Source organism: Molossus molossus, unplaced genomic scaffold, assembly GCF_014108415.1.
Source record: "Molossus molossus isolate mMolMol1 unplaced genomic scaffold, mMolMol1.p scaffold_m16_p_13, whole genome shotgun sequence".
NCBI lineage: Eukaryota > Metazoa > Chordata > Mammalia > Chiroptera > Molossidae > Molossus > Molossus molossus.
Window position 1 is genome coordinate 56,978,812 of NW_023425348.1, and position 26,574 is coordinate 57,005,385.

General features: G+C 41.8%; 1 protein-coding gene across 1 annotated transcript in view; it reads left to right on the plus strand.

The window, feature by feature from the left end:
- The window catches only part of SPON1 (spondin 1), a 278,917-nt gene that overhangs the window by 96,919 nt on the left and 155,424 nt on the right, over positions 1 to 26,574 (plus strand). The window contains exons 4-5 of the mRNA XM_036259901.1: positions 12,030 to 12,103; positions 17,282 to 17,404. Of these exons, the coding sequence (XP_036115794.1) occupies positions 12,030 to 12,103; positions 17,282 to 17,404 (197 nt within the window). The remainder of the gene's footprint in view (positions 1 to 12,029; positions 12,104 to 17,281; positions 17,405 to 26,574) is intronic.

The window sequence follows — 26,574 nt, forward strand, 5'->3', positions numbered from 1 at the left end:
TATCGTGCCAATGCAGCCTAATAATCTGTGAAAGGAAGTGACAATGTGCTTGAGGTGACGATGAATCCCTGGCAGAGTGTGGGTAAATTGGATGGGTCGGCAAGGAGAGGAGACTCGTTAGGAGGTTACTACAGTGATTGTACAGGGAACCCTTCATTTCATCGTCCATGCATGTCCTTCCCCTGGGTGGGGTGGATAGGACTCGGGTGGCTACTGAGAGGCATGAACATCATGACTCCTCATTTAGAGCACTGGTTCTTGAGTCTCTCCCCAAAGCAATGCACACGCTAACCATTTCGTGTACGTTTTTTAGGGGTTCAAGACTACTCAGAAACCCATTTGGAACTATGATCCTAGCTAAGAATTATAACCACAGTCCCTAACCCAGCCTCTCCCAACTCACAGGTCTGCTACTATACGAGAAAGTCCCATTTCCACAGCAGAAACACCAGCTGCCAGTCAGGGAACCTCTCCCAGGAACGGAAAGAATGGCCGGCGACAGAGCAACATGCTGTGTTTAAGGACTTTGCTCTGTCACCTGGATTGTTTCCTTACACCTGAGGGGACGGTGTCGCCAGCCCTGGCTTAAGGGAGCCCGCCGACAGGGGAGGCAGCTGAGGCCACGGGAGTGGGACCAGCTGCAGAGAGCAGTGGCCTGTGGAAAGCAGCCTGGGGTGCTGATGTGACCGCACCCACGCCCGCCCTGCCGGAGCAGCGGGCACTCAGCCAGCAGCACCCGAGACACCCAGGAGCAGTGCTCCGCTTTCTGTTTCTCGTTTTCCACCCGAGACAGGTTCTGTTTCCGATCAGAGCACAGTCTGGAGAGAACGCAGTGAAGCCTTGGGTGCTCGGAATAAAAAATTAACTTTCATCTTTAAAAAAGCATATCTCAAGCCCTGGCCGGTTTGGCTCAGCGGTTAGAGCGTCGGCCTGCGGTCCTGAGAGACCCGGGTTCGGTTCCCGCTAAGGGCGCGTACCTCGGTTGCAGTTTGTCCCCGGCCCTGGTCGGTTGTGCAGGTGGCAGCCACTCGATGTGTTCCTTTCACATCGATGTTTCTCTGCAGCCGCTATGGAAAACAATATGGTGCTACCTCAAAAAATTAAAAATTGAACTTCCATTTGACCCAGTGATCCCACTGCTGGGAATATACCCTAAGAAGCCTGAAACACCAATCAGGAAGAATATATGTACCCCCATGTTCATAGCAGCACTATTTACAATAGCTAAGATCTGGAAACAGCCCAAGTGTCCACCAGTAGACGAATGGATAAAAAAGCTGTGGTACATGTACACAATGGAGTACTATGCAGCTGTAAGAAAGAAAGATCTCTTATCCTTTGAGACGACATGGAGGGACCTGGAAAGTATTATCCTAAGTGAAAGAAGCCAAGTAGAAAAAGACAAATACCACATGATCTCACTTATATATGGAATATAATGAACATAACAGTCTGAGGAATACAGTAGACCCAGAAACATGGAAGTAGGGCACAGACTGACATCCCTCAGAAGAGGGGGTGGGGGGATGGGGGGGTGGGAAGAGATAAACCACAGAACTTATATGCATGTATGCATGACCAATGGACATGGACAACTAAGCTGGGGACAGGGCGGAGGTAGGGTGGGGAGGGGGGTGCCAATGGGGTAAAAAGGTAAAATATCTGTAACAAAAAAATAAATAAAAAATTCATAGAATAAAAAAATAAAAATAAATAAAAGTGAGGCTGGTAGAACATAAAAAAAATAAAATAAAATATTTTGTATTAAAAAAAAAAAAGCATATCTCTTTGTTGAAGGTTGTATGACATGGAATGACAGTCATACCATTTCACATATCTCTTGTCATTCATTTCAGACCTAATTGTCAAGAACCCCTTTGAGAAGCAGGCGAAAGCTATGAACTCTTACCCAGAAATATGCATTTGTGCACATCACAAAAATCCCATTATCCTGAAACCTACAGGACCCAGATTACAAGGCCTTGGCCAGATCCTCTGCTAGGTTCCAGGTGCTCACAGCAATGACACAGTCCTGGGGCCGGAGGGGCTCACCGTCTGCCGAGGGTTTATAGGTGTGAAGAAATTGGAGGAGAAATTGAGGCAGGGACTCACCAGCAGCTTAACTGCGTGGGACATAGGACGGAATAATCATGGGTTCAGCAATATCACAGAAACAGTGAACCTAGCCGTCAGTTGTTCTTCGATTAGTCACACCCCAGGTGCCATTAATCACGTTGCTAAATGCTGAGTAACGTGCTAAGGCTGATTATTTTTTTTAAAGTAATTTTTCAGGAACATAAAACCTCATGTTTTTGTATCCTTAAGAGAGAAAGATATTTTGGCCTAAAGATGTATTGTGAGATACTGCCTTCCCTCCAGGCTCATATCTCTTTGCAACGTTAAGAAATGCCATGGATAATTTAAGCCCGAGAGAAGAACCCGGTAATGGTCAAAAGATGCTGGGGGAAAATTGAGTGGTTTAAGACAATTACAGGAAGTGAGAAATGGTGCTGTTCCCTGCCCAGAATTGCCTACCTGTCAGAGCTTCCACAACTGGGACTACTTCCTGCAGTCTATTTATTTTGTCCATGTGAGTTTATTTAAGATTTTTTTCCCAACACATGACAAATTTCCAGCCGGTGATCTAGCAGGTACCCCTAAGGATTTCCACTCTTTCCTCCACCATGGTGCGTGGGCATATGAAAGCCTCCTCCAGAGAAAAAATATTTCCTTCGCCTGTGTTTTCCTGTCAAACTCCCACCCGCTGCTTCCCCTGCAGCCGCGTCTCTCGTCACGCGGAGCATGCTTGCAGGCGCCTGCTGTCCTCCTGCCTGTCCTCTGCACCCGGGGGCGGTCCCAGCAAAGGGCAGCATGACCTCCCACCAAATCCAAGCCCTTTTTCACAGCTTTCTTTGCAGTGTCCTATTCCAAGACTCTTCTGATCAAACTAGCCTGCCCCCACTCCCACCTACGCCCTACAGTGGCTCCCAGTGCAATTTCTTAGTTGAGGAAGTAGAGGTTTGTTTTCCTCATATAACAAGAAAGCCAGGGGTAGGTGACTGCTGGTATTGTTTCAGCACCTAAAGGATGTCAGGGTCAGTGTCTCTGTGATTTTCCTTGACCTTGTCCTCATGGTCACAAAATGGCTGCCTTGTTTCACACATCGTATTTGTAATCAAGGCTAGAAAAAGGACGGGCCAGGGTGACTCATTAATTTCTTTTATCTGGAAAGCAGAACTTTCTCAGGAGGCCTCCCCTCCATCCGGCAAACTTGCCTTTCTGTTACTGAGGACACATGTGGGTCATACACTCCCTCCCCAGCTGCAAGGAAGCTGAGAAAGTGAGAACAGGATATCGTGATTGGCTTACCTTGAACTACGCTCCCCCAAATGAGGGTTCTGCGGGCATGGCAGAGGGAATGTTGGGAAGACTCTAGTACTTGCTATGCAGTATTTTGATTCATCAGATTACATCTTTCTCTCACCAGGCTGTCAACTATTTGATGGCACACACTATCTTGCTCATTTCTTCACTTCCAATTCTTCACACAGCTTCGTGGCACCTACTCTGTTAAACAAAAACATGAGTAAATGAGTATCTCCCTGGTTTTAAAGCCTCTCTAAATGGGTTCTTCTAAAACATAATCTAGTTCTCTTCCTTTGTTTTTATGTCTCTCTTGTAATATGAAAATCAATTCCTCATTGTTAATTTCCCATTGGATTTTATGGGGGAAGGGTAAAATATAAAATGTTAGTGTTGCCTTGGATGGTTTGGCTCAGTGGTTAGAGAGTCAGCCTGCAGACCAGAGAGTCCCGGGTTCGATTCCCACTAAGGGCATGTACCTCTGTTGCGGTTTACCCCCAGCCATGGTTGGGGTCATGTGGGTGGCAACCAGTTGATGTGTGTCTCTCTCACATCGATGTTTCTCTCTCTCTCTTCCTCCCTCTCTCCTTCCTGCTCTATCTGAAGATAAACGCAAAAATATCCTTGGGTGAGGAAGATAGATAGATGATAGATAGATAGATAGATAGATAGATAGATAGATAGATAGATAAAATGTTAGTGTAATAGTATTGACAAGATATATGACAAAGATGAGGACTGAAATTGGACAATAATAAGAGAAAATGAAACCACACTAAACTTGTTATCCTCAGGGTTATTCTAAGAAGAAATCAACTGCTAAAACTAATTTTCCTGTCATTTTTGTTAAAATGAGAACCAGAGCTATGTAGATATAACTTTGTTCAATGATGTGAATCAAAAGCTCCAGAAATCTAATGACCAGGCAAGGCTGGGAATGGACTGTAGTCTTCACAACCTAAGTAACCACTTTGCCAGGTGATGGTCACAGCCTACGCTGTACGTGGCTGCAGTGTCTGCTCCGAGCAGCTGATGTTGCAGCCAAGGCCCAGGGACAGTGTGCCTGCCAAGAGACTCTTTTTAGTGTGCAGCTCTAACGGCTTCAAGGAGCCCGTCCCTGGTTACAGACTCAGTCTCTGGGGCTTCGGGTCCAGCTCTACTGACACGTTTCCAAGAAGTTATCCTGACTGACCTCCTTCCTACCAGTATTTCCCCCTCTACCTCCATCACATGGCTGTCAGAGATGGCCTTCCACCTCTGAGTCATCACAGTGCTTGTAGGTGATCCTCCAGTTGGGGCTGTCATGGACTATGTGTTCTGAGAGCCATTTGGGAATGCTCTGTCGTAGAGTGGCAGCTTGTCATTGAGTGTGGCAGCTTGTCACAGGCACAGTTTCTACAGAATGGCATGGTCTGGCCCTCATTTAGCCTTATTGCACTGTTTGTAACCAGACGCAGCCTGGTGGATTGTACCAGTGTCAACATCCTGGTTATAATACAGGGTGGGGCAAAAGTAGGTTTCCACTTGTAATTCAAATAAATAATACAGTGTTTAACAAATCATAATACAAGAATAAACTGTGTTTTGTGTACTTACAACTCTAAACCTTCTTTTGCCCCATTCTGAATTTGCAAAATGTTGGGGAAAATGTACAATCTCTCTACAGTATTTCTTATAACTATATGTGAATCTACAAGCATCTCAATAAAAATTCCAAAAAATAAAAAATTGTTCCTTGCCCCCTCTGCCTTGTTTCATTCACTGGCTTCGCCATTCCTCTCTCTAGTCATTGGGTTTGTATATGAGGAGTCAGTCTACCTCCCTCCCTCTGTCTCACTTTCTCATCTGTAGAACAGGGACAATAGCAGGGTCCACTCCATGGGGCTGTTGGGAGGATGAAGTGAGTTCATATCTGTGAAGAACTCAGAAGGGAATTTAATTGTTAAATAAACAAAAAAGAAATCAAATATTTTGTACTCACTCTCCTCTTTCTGCCCCAGATCCAGTAAGTTACTAAGTCCTGATAAGCTTTCCTACAACATGTCTCTTAGATTCTCTGTTTCCACTGCCCCCTCCCAGTTCAGACCTTCAGTGCCACCATCATGCCCCTCTTGGAGCTTTGCCCAGGCGAAGTCAGTCTCTGCTCCTCTCCCTCCCTTGGCATTCCATTCTTGTGCTCAATATTGATTTCCTGTTTCCTCTTTCTGGTTCTCTCTTCCCTCACTGGACTAGGAGCTCCTTACTGGAAGGCAACGTCTTAGATTTGTCTTTGCATTTTTAGCTTCTAACAAAATATCTGTCACAAAATAAGTGCTTAGTGAATGGTTTATGAGTAAGGGATAATTAAGCAGGAATAATCTCATGGCAGCTACTAGAATTGCTTCTTTGCAGTCATGATAGACAACTAAACCTATCTTTGAATCAATAGTTTTGTGACCTCAAGCAAGGATTGTGACCTTACTGTTGGGCAGACTGGAGTTCTTGTGTGTGTGTTGTGGACAGAGCCCTGAAGATAAGCTTTCACTTTCCTTCTTTTGTGGCACGTTGTCATGGGCCCTCAGGGTGTCTGTTAACTCCTGACAGTTCCATGTCCTGAGAGCCACCTAAAGCCATAGAAAAGGTTGGTAGGTGTGGATCATGAAATGCACCAGCCTCTGTAAATATTTGTTAATTCGCATGCGATCATGATCAGGTTAGCAGCTGGCATCCTCGTGAAGTAAAATAAAGCAGATGGCCCCAGTTCCTGATGACATTATCATCGCTATGACTTTAATATTTTATTCCAGGGTCTTCCCACAGAGCTGTTTTTTTCATTGTAGGAAGAAGTAGATGATACTGGTTATAAACTGGATCACTTCTATGGAAAACATCCCTGAGATCAGAGACAAATGCTGTCATGTATTCCAAGAAATGTTCGGTACTAAGGATTTTACTGGAATTGGGAAGAGGGTTGGCAAAAATAGTCTGGAGACCACAAAGCGGAGCTTCATTTGGACCAGTCAGGATCCCCACCTGAAACAGATGACCAGGGTAACACCCTTATTCCTCTCTCCACAAAGGAAGGAGACAGACCTGACATCGAAGGCAACAATAGCTACTCTTTATTAAATATGTTAATGTGGCAGGTACTTTGTTAAGGGCTGGTGATTTAACAATAGCAACAATAATGGCTACCACATACAGAATATACAGAACTTATATGCATGTGTGCATAACCATGGACATAGACAACAATGCTGGGGACGGGTGCGGGGGCAGGATCAGGAGGAGGGGGTCAATGGGAGAAAAAGGAGAAACGTGTAACAAAAATAAATTAATTAAAAAATAAACATAAAAATAGATTTAAAAAAATATTCACTTAGTGCAGCATGAATGTAATAGGACTTTGCATTAATTATCTGTATATGGCAGTGACCAGCCACAGACGATCCATGTGTATTCTTTTTTCTTCCATCTATCTTCAGATAGAATGGGAGGGAGCGAGAGACAGACAGACAGACAGAGAGACATCAATGTGAGAGAAACACATCGATCGGTTGCCTCCCACATGACCCCGACCAGGGCCGGGGACCGAACCGCAACCAAGGTACCTTGCCCTTGACCGGAATCAAACCCACGACTCTCTGGTCCTCGGGCCGATGCTCTAACTGCTGAGCCAAACCGGCCAGGACCCTATGTGTATTTTTAAGTCATTCGTGGCCAAGTCTCTTCATTTCTGAGGTCTCCATATCACTTTTCAGGGAGAGCAGGGATCTCAGGCCCTTTCAGAACTAGCCAGCAAACCCACAACTTAGCAAACTCTAACTTCACTCCAAAAGACAAATTCCCTAAGGAAAAAGAACAGCCAATAAATAAACCCTTCAGACAGAAAAGGGCCAAGCATCCAAGAGATTCCGGATGGTGTTTCTGGAAATGTTCCACTTTAGGTTTAAAAGAAAACTTTTGAAATGATTAAGTTATTTAGAACCTCAATATTCCAAAGTTTGAGAAGCTAACACACTGAGAAATTTAATTTAGATTTCCTTAACACATTCTCTCATGATAAGAGAGCATTCAGTATATCAGTATATAAATGCTATGCAATAGGACGGCCAAATTGCAACACAGAATGGGAGAAATTTGTCATTTTGAAATGCTAAGGGAATTCTTACTAACAGCTTTCTCATCTTGTAAAGCTATTATTTTCCTGAACGATAATATGATTTATAAATCTCAGCTGAGTTTTATACTTTTGATGTGAACAGACTTAAAGTGAAATGTATTTTCTCAGAATATAAAAGAAACATCTTCTGCAACCAAGCGTATCAAAGTCTTGGTCTCTGCTGGCATATCGGCAGGTGAATGATGGTCGTCTTCAGAGTTCTGGGCTTAGCTTAACTTCTTCCTCTGTACACTTTGCCTGGGTGACATCAGTCACTCTGAAAGCTTCAACGTTTAATTCTGCCTCAGCAACCTCCGTATCCACACTCCCCACCCCTCACCTCTCTCCTGAGCTACAGGTCCCTCTGTCAAACTACCACGCGACAGACCACCATCATATCCTACAGACAGCTCAATCTCCAGTTCTCTCCTCTGCCCCAAACCCTGTTTCTTCTCCCAGTGCTGCAGTGATACTAATGTCTATAGAAATAAGGAAGATACAGTTCCCGCTCTCAAAAATCGAATAATCTCACAGGAGATAGGAAAGTAAACAGGCAATTACAAGGTAAGTTAATCAGCGCTGTGGTAACAGAAACCCAAGAGGCTGTGGTTCTCATAGAAAGAGCACCTGGTCAAGAAATCAATCTTAAAAGAAGTAACATCTTATGAGTTAGGTAACTGAAGTGTGTGTGTGTGTGTGTGTGTGTGTGTATGTGTGTGTGATGTGGTATGTTGAGGAGTCATGAGGAAGGACAAAAAAAGTCCCATGGACAGAGGCCCAGAGGTATAAGACCATATAAGACATGGCTTGGATAGAGTACTCAGGAAAGACGGGAGAGGGATAAGACCAAATCATCAGGGCCAGGTCAGAACAAGCCTTGTATCCCACCTTTGATGTGCACAGAGTTTGCAATCCAAAGGGCATGATACAGAGGACTGACCAAGCACAGGCATGGAGATGTATGCTCAGGCTGTTCATGGTGATCCTGACCCATGCTCCAGGCAGGCCCACCAAAATCTCAGTTCTCCAGAGCGTGTTCCATGAGATGATCCAAGGAAAACAGAGCCAAGGAAAATTAATTTGGAGTCACATTTCATAACACTTACCTCACAGGGCAATTGTGTTTTTTATACCCGATCTTTAATCCTTACAAGCATTCTGAGCCTAAGACAAACCAAGGACTTTGGAGGCAGACAGAAGGAACTGCAGAATGTTAGGCATGTCCCTTTGACCTCTGTCATCCTCACCTGGAAGATAAGAGTGAAAATTGCCACAAGGCTTCATCTTACTCCTCTGAAAACAAGAGCATTTTTATAAGTTTGCCAGACTTGACCCAATGTGACATGAAGCTCCTTATAGTTTTATTTATCCTCTTAGTATAAATATTCTGACATTTTTTGCTGCAGAATATCGATGTTTGATTAGGGGATGTTAATGGCATACTGCCATCTTAACTTCCTAATATCTGAAAAATTCAATTCAAAAACACATTTCTCACCCAAAGGTTTGGGGTGAGGAATTTGAGGACCCGTAATATATGTAAAGTGTGAGATATATGTGATAAGGTACATAAAGGGCTTATCTCATATATCTCATATATTTTTATACCCGATCTTGAGATAGCACAAGGACTAGCAGGCACAGTATAAGGGCTCAGAAATTATAACTATTGTCAAAACGAGAGAGGGAGCCACCTTAGACTTTAGAAAACAAGGGATGATGGAAACTGGAACATCTTCTAGAAAATACATGTTATCTGTCTCTGGCCTCCGAAATTTTTACAATCATATTTTTGGAAAATTTGGGGATAATTTAATTTTTCTTTTTTTTTTTATCCTCACCTGAGGACATTTTTATATTTATCTTTCAGATAGAGCTGGAGGGAGAGGGGGGAAAGAGAGAGGGAGAAACATTGATGTGAGAGAGATACATCGACTGGTTGCCACCCACACGATCCCAACTAGGGTGGAGACAAACTGCAACCGAGGTACATGCCTAACTCAGGACTCTGGCCAATGACACTCTAACCACTGAGCAAACTGGCCAGGGAACAATTTAATTTTTCAAAGTGTGGTCATGCTTTTAAGCCATTGGCTTTACCACTGTTCTTACATTCATAGCAGGAAGAAGAAAATTTAAAATATTTGTTACAGACGCTAGCAATGGCAGGTTTGGGGAGATTCTGGAAGAGGAAACAGCATGATCAAGGGCCTGGTAGAGTAGAGGAGGTGTTCAGACACGGGGCGTAAACTTCTCAAAGTCTGGAACCCAGGGAGCATGGCACCAAAGAGCAATACGTGAAGCCAGAGGAGTGCTTGGGAGAAATTTTATGAAAAGTCTTAAATACCATAGTAAGGGGTTTTCAAACTATTTTGGCAAGAGAATTTTATTGAGACAACATTTGATTGGCGTGGGAGGTCTGTATACTGCAACCGTACACCAATCTGTTTTTACTCTATGGCCCAACTGCTTTTCCAAAAGAGCAAATCTGGTCATCTCACTCGTTAGAACACACTCTTCGAAGCTATCTAATCAAGCTTGGAGTAAAACGCCATCTCCTTGCAGGCTCAGGTGATATGGTGCTGCCCACTCTCCAGCTCACTCCATACCACCTCCCTGGCCTACCATTTGTAGGGTCTCCAATGAGCCCTGACCCTCCACACTTCAAGGATTTTACAAAGGAGGCCCTCTCCCTTGCTTCTCCCTCCCACTTGCCTAGCTAGCTTCTTCTCTTTCAAATCTATGCTTAGCCATCTTTTCTGGGGGGAGCCTTTCCCAGCTTGCTCAGGACTCCCTGTGTTATACTCCACCACCCCCTATGGACTTCTCCATTCAGCACTTAGTCACAGTTGTGTTAGATGATTAGGTGAGGATTTAGTTGTTTGACAGGTTCCCCCCACTGTACTGTAAACTTGGAGAATGAGAAGTGGCCCCATCTGTCTTGTTCACAACAGTGTCCCTGGCCAGTGTCTGGCCACTAAGGAGGCCTCCAACAACTATTTGTTGAAAATATACCAGTAAATACAAGAAGGCAGATGTGGCGGGGGTTGGGGGGGGTGGGGGGGTGGGCTGCTTTGGTTGAAATGAGGATAAAGCCTTTGGTTGAAGCAAGAATGTGGGGCCTGGAATACTTCCCACCAGGCCCTCTCCTTTCCTTCCACAGGGTTCCCTGAGGCCCTTCTCGGTGGGAAACACTTCAAAAAGCACTGTGGGATACTCTGACTAATAAAAGGCTTTGTTATCTGGTTTTAGGGTGAGAGTATGTATTCTCAAGAGTGTTCTCTTGGCCTGAGGAAACTTTCTGCTTGATGGTCAACAGAATGGATAAATGATTAAAGTAGCTTTGTGTAGACAGGAAGCATATTTCATTCATTTATTTCAACATCTTGTCTCCCTTGGGTGGGGAAAGACTATAAAAGACATATGTAGACTGATCTGAATTTTAGCCTTTTTTGCAAGACAGTGTAGAGTAAACGTTTCTTTGGAAAGTCATCTTGGCCTAGGCCCAGACCATCGAGAAAACTGCCTGTGTACTCGGCAGATCTATGCACACTTGGCCCCATTCCTGGGTGTGAGATCATGTGACACGGAGCAAACTGCCTCTATCACTCGTTTAGTGTAGTCAGCTGGGATTGAGTCAAGGCTCCCTTTATCTGTTTAATAGGGTAAATCAAAGTAAAAATTACCTTTTGATTGAGTAGCATTGCTGAAGAGAATCAATAGAAATAGCTGGCCCTCCACTGACACCCTCTCTACGTTAAGTGTAGTAGACTTTCAAATTACGGGAACTCTGGGTTTTGGGATTCAACTTCTGCGAAGCCAGCTAAAAATAAGCAGAGGGTGGGTTAAAGGAGAAGTAGCATGTCTGTGCGATCCTAATTAAAGAGAAAAATGTGCTGGGCAAAAGTAAGTCATTTTTCAACCTCAAAATATTCTTTCCAGATTCTAAGAGCCTGTGTTTGACATGTTTAAGAGAGAAGCTATCACAGCTGAAGTTGTCTTTGTTCACGATGCAAGAGACAGTTTTGCCTAGACTTTCAAGAAAGATATCGAATGGCATTTTCAGAACAAATCAAAATATATTTTTAAATTCCTTCTTTCCCCTTCAGGAAGAGGATGTGACAGGCTACTCTGATTTGAATTTGGTTGATCTACAAATGGCCTCAACAGTTTGATATGAACCTAGAGCAAAATTAACCACTGAGAAGAGTTTCTGAAAATGCTGTTAGTTTACTCTCTTACCTCAATATTAGCACCACCTCCACCACCAACACAATTATTAATGTTTATTAAGTGGTTTTGTAGGTTATGTGCTAAGCTCTTAACATGTGGTTTCTTATTTAGTTCTCATGGCAATCCCATGAGGTAGGTATTTATTGTTAATGTCGATTTCCAATGAAGAAACTGAGGCACAGAGAGTTGATGTGACTCACCCAAAGCCACAGAGCCATGGGTGGCCCCGCCAAGAACTGACATCCCTAAATCTGCCTCCCTCATCACTGCACTGTGTCTTCTTTCCCCACAGGGCCAGCATCGTACAGAAACGCATCATTTATTTTCAGGATGAGGGCTCTCTGACCAAGAAACTTTGTGAACAAGGTAAGAACATTGGGTGGGAGAGGGACAAATAAATGGAAGGTGGCCCGTTCTGTCCAAACATCTGGCCTCGGGAATTAAGATGACTGGGCTTTCTGAGTTCCTCCAGATCCTGCTTCCTCACGTAGCTCCAATTTTTAATCTGGCTGTGTGCTGTGGATAATTGGATCTGCCTTAAGCTCTAATTACCCAGCTTGATTCCCTGGGTAGGAGATAATGTACCTTATATTGGTGTCGTCTTTTTATTTTTGTGAAACAGTGATTATTCTGAAGAGGTTCCTTGGAATAATTCACAAGACTTAATTAAGGAGTGCACAATTGTGTCCCTTTAAGAAGTTTGTAATGGTTTTCCAGAATAATCACTAGCAGAAACTTGGGTATCACCGGACACTATGGGAGAATCTTCTCCAGGGAGGACCAGAGGGAGATGGGGTTACCAAAAGGGTATTGATCTTATGATTTCACCACATTCAATGATCTGGTCCTAAGATTTGCAAGTTCATTATCGCCCTCTCCATGGGTTGAGGGTGTTCTAACAAAGCCCATGCAGACAAAGCACAGAGGGGAAGTCAGAGCAGAGGCCTGGATTCAGATCTGACCTGGGTTTAAAGTCTGCCTCTGCCCTTCTTAGCCATCTAACTTAATATATGTAAAATAGTACCACGCCTCCTTGGCACATAGTAAACACTATATATAAGTATTAGTTATTGTTATCTATATCTGAAAACTGATGTATTAATCCACTATAAAAACGTATGACCTTAAACATCTGAATGTGTTTAGAAGTCATTAAAGAATTAATAAAAATAGAAAATGTTCTATAATTATACATATTTATCTCATTTCTATTCATTTTTACATAATTTTATTTGCATTTCAAGCCATTAGCATTTTGAGAAGAAATAATCCTCTCCAATTCTAGCAAATCATAAATTACTAAGAAAAAGAAAGGTTGATAAACATGTTCTAGGAAAATAACTATAGGTAATATTTTTTGAGTGCTTGTTACATGTCAGGCACTAGTCTAAGTACACACCTTAATCATGTTATCTACACAATGCTCTATGGTAAAAACCATTACATCATCCCTATTTTATAGATGAGCCTGAGGCACGAAAAGTTTGAATGGCTTTCTCAGCATCATACAGCCAGTGGTAGAGGGCAGAGTTTAAACCTAAGAGCCAATACCCTTAACCATTCCCTTTCAACCAAAAGGACAACCTCCCAGTTCAGTAGTGTGAATTGTTACCTTTGGTAGATCAAAGCATACTAAAGCATAGGTTTCCCTATAGATGAGCTAGAACAGAAATTAGGTCCTGTATGGGGGGAGGGTTGCATGCTGAGCATAGAAAGAACAACAGGGGAGAGTTTAGATACCCTGTATTAGGGCCATACCTGCCACAGGGGCCAGAGAGTAGAACCTGTGGGTCAGCACCCTGGTCAGCTTCCAAGTGGGCATCACCACACATGGCTTAGTGGCTTTTCTTTCCTCTAATTGTCCACATGATCACTCAGCTTTTCTCCAAACAGGGACCATCTCAACTGTTGAGGCTTTTGATTCCTAAATGGCAACCCATTCCTGCCCTGCCTCCACTGAGGTCCCGTGGGTTACAGTTGTGGGTTTTGTCGATCACACATGTACAGGCCACCTCTTGCTTTACACCCACAGATGGCTGATCACAACCAGTGGGGCCTGGTTTTGCTAGTTTAACTATCAGGGGACAACCTTTTTTCCCAGGTTTGAGGGTTCTTAGGAGACACTTGGCTGACACTCCCACGTACTGATAGTGATGCTTAACTAAGTGCACTTCCTGAGTCTCAGTCCCTGTCTAAGCCATGAATATGCTAAAATTCTTCAGATACAGTGTCAATAAAGTGACATTGCAAACCTCTATTGATATCACTTCTGAAGCCGAGATCCTATAGGCATGGATATGAGGAACAAACTGACAGAGGTCAGAGGGAAGGGGGATGGAAGGGACAGGATGAAAGGTGAACAGATTAGCCAAAGCACATATATGCATTGCCCCTGGGCAAGGACAACAGTGTGGTGATGGCCAGAGAGGGTGCAGGACTGGGTGCAGACGGGTAGAGTGGGGAGAAATTGAGGATATCTGTAACAGTGTCAACAATAACATTTTTAAAAATTAATATTGAATAAAAAAAAAAAAAAAAACTAAGCACACACCTGGATAAAAGCACAACTTTTTAATGACAAATTTATGGGGGGAAATGTTCCAGTAGGCCCTGGGTTGTAGGATCTTTAGGTACAGTTGTAGATGATCCCCGGAGACAGCAGATCCATGAGGAAATTCATCAGTTAGCAAGCCGATCATGTTCAGAAAGTCTTCAATTTATAAGCATAAAGCAAAGGAATTTTTCTTAAATGTGTATGCTTCATTATATCTAGCTCTTTCATTAAGGTCTTTACATCCTTTGCCTCTGTGGTGAGTCCAATCAAATAATCAAGGAAGGGGAGAGAGAAACGAGCATCTATTGTTTTTTCCCAGTATAAGCTGCTAATGCATAGGGGGAGAATTAAGAACCGCGCAGATAAAAAGCAATGGCAATCGTTATTTTTAAAAAGGAAACATGAAAGCATTGAGCTACTTACAATTAAGTGAGAAACATAAAATATTCAAAAAGGTGACCCATAATAAACATAGGCATCCACCCTCCGGCTTTAAAACCATGTCACAGTTCAAGGAGAGAGACAGGGAGAGGAAAAGACAAAGGGAAATGCAGAGAAGAGAGGAGAGATGGGAGAGAAGGAATAATGAGAAAAGGAAGAAAAAGGCAAGAGGAACGAAGAATAAAGGAGGAGAGCTGCAAAGGAAATTGCTGGATTGAGAGTAGAAACGGGGAGGGGCAGCTCAGAGACACTGCAGGGCCTGAAGCTGCCTGTAATTTTGCAGGCTGCTGTGGTTAGGAGAAGCGGGGAGCTGACACTTGTTATCGCTGCCCTTTGAAAACCTGGTTCATTTTCAATAGGTTTTCCCGCAGTAGGGAACAGTATGTTTCTTTCTAGTTTCAAACTTGGAAACTTATTTTTCAAGTGGAAGCTTATTTTCTGTTGGAAGTCCAAAAAATATATTATAAAGTGTATTCGCTTAAACTCCTGGACACATCTTTAGTTGACTACCCATAGACCTGAGAGCTCCCTTGATAAGGTAAAGCTACCGATGTGCCTTTTTTTGGTTTCTTGAGAGATTATTGCTGCCTCATTTGACAGTGCCGGGTAGTTACCATCGAAACCCCGGCATGTATGTCTTAGCTCTGGATTCCTGTTTCAAAACTAATTTCGTTTTTTCACAACATCATTGGTCATAATGGAAATGTAAAAAGCAAACAATCTTCAGGAGTGATTGATTTACCCTACCTTCCCTGAAATGTATTTAACAGGGCTTATCCCTTCACTATCAAAGCGGCTCACACAAGGATCAGGAGTGGGTTTCGTGTGCATAAGGCAGTGGGGAGCCGGCTCCTCAGCACAGACAAGGTTCTGGTCTCTTCCACATGTACAAAGAGCAGCCACACAGTGATTTCTATTGTGGGTGGCTTCAGACCTCTTCTTTAGAGCTATTTAGAAATCCTGGAACTGTGTGGGGAGATCGTTTTTTAAATGTACCATTGTTCAACTGAAACAGCAAAAAGAGAAACACACAGAAAAAATTCAGTCACCCTGGCCGGAGTGGCTCAGTGGTTGGCTGTCAGCCGGTGCACCAGGAGGTTCTGGTTCAATTCCAGTCAGGGCTCATGCCTGGGTTATAGGCTCAATCCCCACTAGGGGGCGTGCAGGAGGCAGCCAACTGATGTTTCTCTCACCTTCTCCCTTCCTCAATCTCAAAAAAAAAAAAATCGATAAACCATTAAAAAAATTTTTTTCACTCATTGGTATTCCTGCAGACCTATCTAGCAAAAGGTCTTTCCTAGACAGAGTGCAGAGATTAAGAGCATGGGCTCCGGACTCAAAAAAACCTGAGCTCCAGTTCTGCCTGCACCACTCACTAACCCCATGACCTTGGGCTGTTTACCTAATCTGCCTCAGTTTTCTGACCTGTAAAATTAGGTTAACCAAAGTACTTATGTAAAAAAAATCAGCACATACAAGGACTCTACACAGTGTGATTATTATTACAATAACCTGTCTTTTTTCCTCCACCCTAGAGCCCAGAATGCACTTCTTTCACCCATCCTGGTTTTGCATATTCAAACCAAATGAACCCAGTGAATTCCATACAGAATACTTGTAAAATTCTCTTCTTTACGTTGAACAGATTTCTGTACTCTTTGTCACTGTTCTTTATGTAATATTCAAGAATAAATGTCCAACTTGAAAAAAAAGAACATTTATGTTAATGCTGCTAGAGAAACTGAAGAGAAAGCAATCGAAGCGAGTTGCAGCTCTAGTCATTGTTTTCATTGTGCAGGAGGCAGAAGAGACCACAGGCAACAATGAGCAGGCAGGGATGTGGGCCTGACCATCGGAAATTCTGAAATTATTCATGTAATCTCTCCTTCCCCACTTATCAGCTATTCACAGCTAAAAATGGGGGCAGAGAGGGAATCTTAAGTTTGTCCTGGCTGCCACTGTGCTCAGAAGTAACCTGAACTTAGGAACATATCCCCAACCCCCCACCCCTCCCAGTAAAGTCTCTGAAAGCTTGATAAGAAATGATGTGACTGTATATGCATATCTTTAAAAAAATAATTCTCAGCAGTCCTTTATCTCTGTCTCTGTCTCTCTGTTCTCACTGCAGCTCCTTCTGGTCCTGCCAATTTGGCCCCGGGAGATATTTCTTAGAGAAAACACACACGTGCATATTCCCCTTAAAATTTGGTGGGAAAATCATGTTGTGGGAGGAGTGGGGAGAGAGACGATGGCCCAGAATGGATAACTGAGTCAATTTTATCTCTGGTTTCTCAAGATAACCTCCATCCCAAATATTCTGCCTTCTTCGTCCCACACTTGATTGGAGCAAAAATTTGTTTTTGTTTTGTTTTTTCTCCAGAATATAGTTACCATACTTAGAGATATACAAAATCCTTTACAGCCCAAGGACTGACCTGGTTCTGTGTGTTATTAATCAATGAAAACTGCACCTCATATTTTTTTCCCCAAGCAGTAAGGACGAGATCATTTGCTTCCTGACTTGGTGCCTTTCCTTCTGATTGTTGCAGATTCCATGTTTGATGGGGTGACTGACAAGCCAATCTTAGACTGTTGTGCCTGTGGGACTGCCAAGTACAGACTCACGTTCTATGGGAACTGGTCTGAGAAGACACACCCAAAGGATTACCCTCGTGAGTAGAGCAGCTACATTGTGAGCTGGGAAAAGCGCATTACAAAGTTCTGTCTAGTTGTGGGACACACTAACTGAAGTATGTTAGGTCTGCTCACTCTTGCCAAATGATTCATAAAATGCACATTCCCCACAAGTGAGTTCATCAAGATAGTGGCATGCTTCTAGCTTCTTTGCATAGCATTGTTCTAAGTGTTTTCTTATCTGTGAGTTATCTTCAGACCTGTGGTAACCTCAGTCCTCCCCAAATGGCTCTATTTCTGAATTATAGAATAGACATCTTTGTGCTTGAAATAGCTGGCAAAAGGGACCTGCTCCTGACTCCAAAGACCAAGGTCAACAAATACTCAACATCCTTAACCACAGCAGGCATTGGCAGTCTGCCAGCTCACCCTTTCCTTATTGACTCCAGATACCACCTTAGAACCCTTCCTTCATGACACTGGGCTCCAGATAGACAGCAATCCATGAGACTTGTCAGGAGACCCCGAATTTGCTACTTTAGTGTAGATCCTCAGCTGGGACTCTACCAACTCACTTTTATCACATAGCAGTCTCAACAAATGCCTAACCTGTGCCAGGCGCTGTGCAAAACTCTAGAGATGGAGTGTCCAAAAACAGAACACAGCTTCTGTTCTCGGAATACTTGAGATTAGTGGGGAGGTAGACACTAATCAAATAATCACACAAAAAGATGTGAAAATTATGATGCTGCGTAGTGGACTTACTGTGTGCCATTTACACATTACATCATTTAATGATCAAAATAACCTGTTTTTGTGGATGAGCTCACTGAAGATCAGAGAAATGTCATGATTTGCCCACAGTCCAATGTAAGTAGTGGATCCAAGATTCCAAAAGGGGTTTTCAGGCCCCTTGCCCTGCCTTTCATTTGGATTGCCAATGTCGCCCATTCTCTCTAACTGTGGATGGCAGGATGTCCATGTGTGACATTGAGCACATGTTTTCTGTCCATTGTTTTATTCTTGTTCATTTCACTTTGGAGTTGCCACCACTGGGAAAGAACAGTGGGATTGGGAGAAAGAGATTAAAAAGAGGAATGTTTGCTTGGCCGGTGTGGCTCAGTGATTGAGCATCGACCCATGCACCAAGAGGTGGTTAGTTCGATTGTCAGTCAGGGCACATGCACAGGTTGTGGGCTGGATCCCCAGTGGGGGGCATGCAGGAGGCAGCCAATCAATGTTCTCTCTCATCCATGTTTCTATCTCTCTCTCCCTCTCCCTTTCTCTTTCTCTAAAAATCAATAAAGAAAACAAAAATATATGTGTGTGTGTGTGTGTGTATATATATATACATATACATACATATATATATACATATACATATATATATATGAAGGATTTAAGTCAGCCCCAAAGGAAGGGGGAGCAAAGGGTACATGGTTAAAATTTAAAACAACTAAGTTCAGACTAGAACCTTCGTGGTCCCCAAACAGCCCACCCAGAGGGCACTCTAACATTTCTTGGCAGATCCAGAGCCCTATTGTTTAACTTCACCCACATGTAATTAAGGCTTGGGATCTCAGAAGCCTCTTATAGTTCATTCTCCTGACTCTGGGATTCAGTTTGATCTGCTTCAGCTGGTGTGGGCTCTTTGCCTGGGGGTGGAAACCACTTGGAATAAGCATGAAGGAAAAAATTTCCTCCAGTGCCTCCCATCCACCAACCCAGAGAAAATAAAATGTGAGGGGCCCATTACTCATCTTTTGTAATCCTGATGGGCCTCTTGCTTTTTAAATTTAAAAAGGTACAGACCATTGTTTCTGGGTCTTTCGGACAAATCTGTACCGAATTTCTGTGGAGTTGTCGGGAATTTCTTAATAAATGTAGCAGACGTGTTCCAGATCCCTCAGGATGGTTCCATGGACAGATGTCAGAGTGTGTTTTCGTTTTTGGTTGGAAAAATTTGGTCACTATGTACAGAAGAGCATTTATCACATCATACTGTAATTATTTCTTCGGGAGTCTTTCTTCCCATCAGACAAAGGAGTTCTCCAGGACAAAAGCCATGGCGTGCTCATTGTTTATAGTCAGTGCCTGGAAGCGCCTGGTGCTTTCCCAAGAACTGTGTACTGATTGTTGAACTCGGCGCGGTACTCGCCATGACTCGGGAGGCAGATTCCTAGCACATGTTTAGTCACCGTAGCCAGTACTGAGCAGGGGCTGTGGACCAGACCCTCCTTGGAGGGAAAGGGGTGGACTTGTATACTCAGGGGACTGGAGCCAATTGGAAGGGCACAGAGAAGATCCAATCAGAACTTTAAAAATGTGATATTCTCAAAAGCGATTTCAACCAATCTTAGATCACTGATGACTTTCCTTTCGTCTACCCAGGAATGATTTAGTCTTGATAACCAATGCTTGCCATTAAGCCCAATTAAGCCATGATGATTCCCGACAATAGTGCAACTTAATAAATGCTTAGGCTCCCTCTTCTCATTGATTACTCATCCAACACACTATTTTCTCTGCAAGGACCTTGGAGCAGCCGTTCTCAAGCTTTTTTATTGCAAGGCGCCTTTTACATACTTAAAAATTATTGAGAACTCCAGCATACTTTTGTTTATGTGGGTTGTATCTCTTAGTATTCACCATATAAAAAATTAAAACAGAAATTTAAAGATATTACTTAACTTTTAAAAAGTAACAAAGAATTAGCCATAATAAACTTATTACATTACCATTTATATGAAAATGACTGTATTATCCAAAACAAAAGAAATGTAGTGAAAAAGCATCATTTCTTTACATTTTTGCAAATCTCTTTAATATCTCTGGCTTAATAGAAGACACCTGGAGTCTCATCTTCGCCTCTGCATTTAACCTCTCATGGTTTATTTTTTTAGTTGAAATATATATGAAGAACCTTTTATCTCATACAAATATGTAATTGGAAAAGGGAAGAATATTTTAATAACCTTTTCAGATAATTACAGATAATCTTTGTTGATACTACACCAAAATGATACAGTAGTCCCCCTTATCTGCAGGGAATATGGTCCAAGACCCCCAGGGAATGCCTGAAATTGCAGATAGTACCGAACCCTATATATACTATGTTTTTTCCTGTACATACATACCTATGATAAAGTTTAATGCCTTTTCCATCAGCACTCATTGTGCACTGTGGGCGTAGCTTTTGTGATTTAAGGTAGGATAGGAAAACTAGCGTGAATTTATTTTTCCTTCTTCATGATTTCATTGACAGAAGATTTATTCTTAGAGTAAATCTTAGCAACCTCAGCATACCATTTTTTTCCTTGTTAAGTTTAAAACTTTCACTTAAAGGAAGCATTTTATGCCTTCTTTTTGGCATATACGAATTGCATCACTACTCTAGTGATTTTTGGCCAATATTAAGTAAAATAAGGATTACCTGAGCACAAGTATTGCAACACTGCAACAGTCCATCTGATAACTGGCACAGTTTTAAATGACTAATGAGCAGGTAATGCATACAGTAGGCAAAGGGATGATTCACTTCCAGGGCAAGACAGCAGGAGATTTCATCACACTGCTCACAGTGTGTGCAATTTAAAACTTATGAATTGTTTATTTCTGGAATTTTTTAATTTAATATTTTCAGACCTTGATTGACCTCAGGAAACTGAAACCATGGAGAGCAAAACCTCAGATAAGGGGGGGTGGGGGGGGCGGGGACTACTCTACTTTCTTAAAGGATAATTACAACGTAGAATATTAAACTATGTTATGAACTTGTATACTGTAACATTAAAATGGATTGCTTTCCTTTGCACTGTGAGTGGATCTTTTACAAATGAATGATTTTGTACCACCATACATTGGTCATTTGGAAAATATTGGTTTACTGAGTTATGCAGATGATCCAAATGTTGAGACATTTCATTATACAATATCAAAAATCACATTCATTATATCACTTTAAGTCTCATCAGAACAGGGTTTGAATATTGGACAGCTATAAAATGCATAGTGACAGGTACAAGTTTTCTAAAATTCTAAGTTTTGCTTGAGAGCTCAAATTTGATCATTGGTAGCAAATGCTGTCAGGTGTGTTCCTTGCAGTGACAGGCTCATCTCATCTGTGAGAAAGTGTCTGTCAGAGTCTCAAGTCTGAATAACCATAATTTGTCAGTCCAGGTTGTACCTCAGACAATCACACAAGTGCTTTTGTTCAAGATAGTCATGGTACTTCAGCATACAGTTGAGGCGCTTTATGCGTATTTCTCAATTAGTCACACAGTATATTAAAAGATGTGTAATCAAAGGTACAGAGATTTAATAGAATTAATAGAATTAATCATTTCTATGGTCTCATCAAGGACATTCTTAAGTGGAATTGACTTTTTCGCTGGTTGTTTTCTGCAAGTTCGTAGCAGTGAAGAATACATTGACTACTGATACAGCTCAAGGCCACTGCCTTAATCTGCACTAAGTTCCAGTAGTTTTACTTATCTTGTTTTTGCACCATCAGTGTTCATGTCAACACATTGCAAAAGGCAAATAATGTCTTAGTACTAATATGAGAATCGTTTTCACCCCTCAGTGCCCCTGAAAAGGCCTCAGAGTCCCAAGGGGTCTCTGTAGTACTCTCGAAAAGTAAACCACACTTTAGGAACATCTGCAATAAGATAAGATGGCAACCTCGGGTGTCTGTCCTTCTGTCCTCTATGGATAACTTGCCCTTGAGAGTTTACATTGGACTCTCGATGGAGAATTGGGCAACACCCTTATGCCTTCAGCCATCTCCTGTGGTGGGTCACATCTGCCCATGGCCCTTCTCAACCATTACACAAAATGCTGATGTTGGAGTTCCCTCTTTTGGAGACCAGAGCACTTTCTGCATCCAATATACCCCTTCCTCTTGGAGGGGCTAGGTGTGGTGAGCTAAGGAAGGTGGCCTGGATGACTTCTGACAGTCCCCCTCTATTTAATGCCATAAATCCCTGCTGGCCATCTGGAAATAGTAAAATTCTTTTAAAACACTCCCAATTGAGTACTTTTTAGAAATCCATTTGAAGGCTGGAGCATGCAAGTTTTACCTCCGAATTTTATAACTGGAAAAAACCTGAAGCACAAAGAAGTGAAGGGCTCAGATCTCAGAAGTGAAGGGCTCAGAGAGTGTCAGGACGAAAAGAAAAGCTCAGATCTCCTGATTCATTTTTGTCTTCCTCTGGGGAATGTCAGGAGACAGTCTTCTCTCCTCTGCAGCAAAATTAAAAGTCTTATACACAAAGCATCTTTTAATAAGGCCCTGCTGTATCACCATGGACTCAACAGATACCAAATTCTGAACAGCTTTGCCCCACTATACAAAGACCTACTCTGTGGAGATCCTAACTTAGAAGTGAGAAAGAGAAGATCTGGATTCTCTGAGCCTGAATAGTTCCAGAACCCTGGGGTATTAGAAGTGCAAGCCCCCTCACTCCCAACCCCACCCCAGTGTATGTCCTCAACACTGTGATTCTGTAGTGTAGGTCCTGGAGCACGTGTTCTTGACAGGAACATGGTGACTGCATACAGATGTCCCAGGGGTTGGACACATGCCCAGTCTTTGCCAGGGGATTGGGAGTTGCCTAACACATGCTGAGTCTCTTTACTTTCTTGTTCTGAACACAGCTCTTGGGTTTTTTACAAATACTTCTACTCCAGAGAGACTCTATAATCTCCCTTGACAATGTAAAATACGTAACTCTCCCCATTTTTAAAAATAATTTCTGATTAATTTATTATTGTTGTAGATGTTTCTCCTTTTTTTCCCCATTGACACCCTCCTCCCCATTCCCCCCCACCCCATACCCGGCTTTGCTGTCCATGTCCATTGGTTATGCACACATGCATTAAGTTCTGTGGTTTATCTCTTCCCTCCCCCCACGAACCCCTCTTCTGAGGGTTGTCAGTCTGTACCCTACTTCCATGTCTCTGGGTCTACCCAATTCCTCAGACGGTTATATTCATTATATTCCACAAATAAGTGAGATCATGTTATACTTGTCTTTCTCTGTTTTCCTTGTTTCACTTAGGATAATACTTTCCATGTCCCTCCATGTCGTCTCAAAGAATAAGAGATTTTTCTTTCTTACAGCTACATAGTACTCCATTGTGTATATGTACCACTGTTTTTTATCCATTTGTCTACTGATGGACACTTGGGCTGTTTTCAGATCTTAACTATTGTAAATAGTGCTGCTACAAACATGGAGGTACATATATTCTTTTTGATTGGTGTTTCAGGCTTCTTAGGGTATATTTCTAGAAATGGGATCACTGGGTCAAATGGAAGTTCAATTTTTAATTTTTTGAGTTAACACCATATAGTTTTCCATAGTGTCTGCACCAGTCTGCATTTCCACCAACAGTGTACTAGAGTCCCCTTTTCTTCACACCCTCGCCAACACTTGTTGTTTGATGATTTGTTGATGGCGGCCATTCTGAGAGGTGTGAGGTGATACCTCATTGTTGTTTTAATTTGCATCTCTCTGATGATTAGTGATTTTGAGCATTTCTTCATATGTCTCTTGGCCATTTGTATGTCCTGTTTGGAGAGATGTCTATTTAGCTACTCTGCCCATTCTTTAATTGGGCTCTTTGTCTTCCTTTTGTTGAGTTGTACGAATACTCTATATATTTTGGAAATTAACCCCTTATCTGATATATCATTGGTAATTATGCTCTCCCATACAGTGGGTTGCCTTTCCATTTTGATGGTTGTTTCTTTTGCTGTGCAGAAGCTTTTGAGTTTGATGTAGTCCCATGTGTTCATTTTCTCCTTTGTTTCTATTGCCTTAGGTGATGTATCAGTGAAAATTCTGCTGTGTATGAAGTCTGAAATTTTATTGCCTACATTTTCTTCTAGGATTTTTATGGATTCACAAGTCACATTTAAGTATTTTATCCATTTTGAGTTTATTCTTGTGTATGGTGTAAGTTGATGGTTTATTTTCATTTTTTTTGCATGTAGCTGTCCATTTTTCCCAACACCATTTATTAAAGAGGTGTCTTTACTCCACTGTATGCTCTTGTCTCCTTTGTCAAATATTAATCGAGCATAATGTCTTGGGTCTAGTTCTGGGTTCTCTGTTCTGTTCCACTGGTCTATATGCCTGTTCTTGTGCCAGTACCAGGCTGTTTTGGTTACAGTAGCTTTGTAGTATAATCTGATACCTGGTACTGTGATCCCACCTACTTTGTCCTTCTTTTTCAAGATTACTGTGGCTATTCGGGGTCTTTTTTGGTTCCATATGAACTTTTGAAGTATTTGTTCTAGTTCTGTGAAATATGTCATTGGTATTTTGATGGGGATTGCATTGAATCTATAGATAGCTTTGGGTAATATGGACATTTTAATGATGTTAATTCTTCCAATTCATGAACAAGGTATGTGCTTCCACTATTTTATATCTTCCTCTATTTCTTTTCTAAATGACCTGTAGTTTTCTGCAAATAGGTTCTTTACTTCTTTGGTTAAGTGTATTCCTAGGTATCTTAATTTTTTTGCCACGATGGTAAATGGGATTGTTTTTTTAGTTTCTCTTTCTATGAGTACATTTTGGTGTATAAGAATGCTGTCGATTTCTTAACATTAATTTTGTATCCTGCTACTTTGCCAAATTCATTTATTAAGTCTAGTAGATTTTTGATGGAGTCTTTAGGGTTTTCTATGTATCATATTATGTCATCTGCGAATAATGATAGTTTCACTTCCTCCTTTCCAATTTGGATCCCTTTTATTTTATTTTTTTTTCATATATGATTGCTGTGGCTAAGGCTTCCAGTACTATGTTAAATAAGAGTGGTGAAAGTGGGCATCCTTGTATTGTTCCTGTTCTTAAGGGAAATGCTTTTAGTTTTTGCCCATTGAGTATGATGTTGGCTGTAGGTCTTTCATATATGGCCTTTATTGTGTCGAGATATGATCCCTCTATTCCCACATTGATGGATTTTGTCGAATGCTTTTTCAGCATATATTGATATGATCATGTGGTTTTTATTTTTCATTTTGTTTATGTGGTGCATCATATTTATTGATTTGCGAATATTGTACCAGCCTTGCATCCCTGGGATGAATCCCACTTGGTCATGGTGAATCATTTTTTTGATGTATTGCTGGATTTGATTTGCTAGTATTTTGTTCAGGATTTTGGAATCTATGTTCATCAGGGATATGGGCCTGTAGTTTTCTTTCTTTGTAGTGTCTTTTTCTGGTTTTGGAATTAGAATTATACTGGCCTCATAAAACAAGTTTGGAAGTCTTCCTTCTTCTTGAATTCTTGGAAATAGTTTGAGGAGAATGGGTGTTAGTTCTTCTTTGAATGTTCGGTCAAACTCCCCTGTGAAGCCATCCGGGCCTGGGCTTTTGTTTGCTGGGAGAGTCTTGATTACCTCTTCAATTTCCTTAGTTGTTATTGGTCTGTTCAAATTTTCTCTCTCTTCCCGGTCCAGTTTTGAGAGACTATGTGTTTCTAGAAATTTGTCCATTTCACTTACATTGTCAAATTTGTTGCCATATAATTGTTCATAGTAGTTGTTAACGATCTTTTGTATTTCTGTGGTGTCGGTTGTTACTTCTCCTCTTTCATTTCTGATTTTGTGTATTTGGGTTCTCTCTCTTTGTTACTTGGTGAGTCTAGCTAAGGGTCCATCAATCTTGTTTATCTTTTCAAAAAACCAGCTCTTTGTTTCATTGATCCTTTAAATTGTTTTTTGTTTTTGGTCTCTATGTCATTTATTTCTGCTCTGACCTTTACTATTTTCTTCCTTCTACTTGCTCTGGGGTTTTCTTTTTATTTGCTTTCCAGTTCTTTACGTTGTGAGGTTAGGTAGTTTATTGGAGATTTTTCTTGTTTCTTGAGGTAGGCCTGTAGTGCTGTGAACTTCTCTCTCAGAACTGCTTTCGCTGCATTCCATAGATTTTGTGTTGTTGTGTGTTTGTTTTCTTTGGTTTCCAGGAACTTTGTAATCTCTTCCTTGATCTCCTCAGTAACTCATTCATTGTTTATAACATACTATTTAGCCTCCATGTGTTCCAATGTCTTTGCATGTTCTTGTTGCAATTGATTTCTAGTTTCATGCCATTGTAATCTGAGAAGATGTTTCATATAATTTCAGTCTTCTTGAACTTGTAGAGACTTGCTTTGTGTCCTAACATGTGGTTTATCTTTGAGAATGT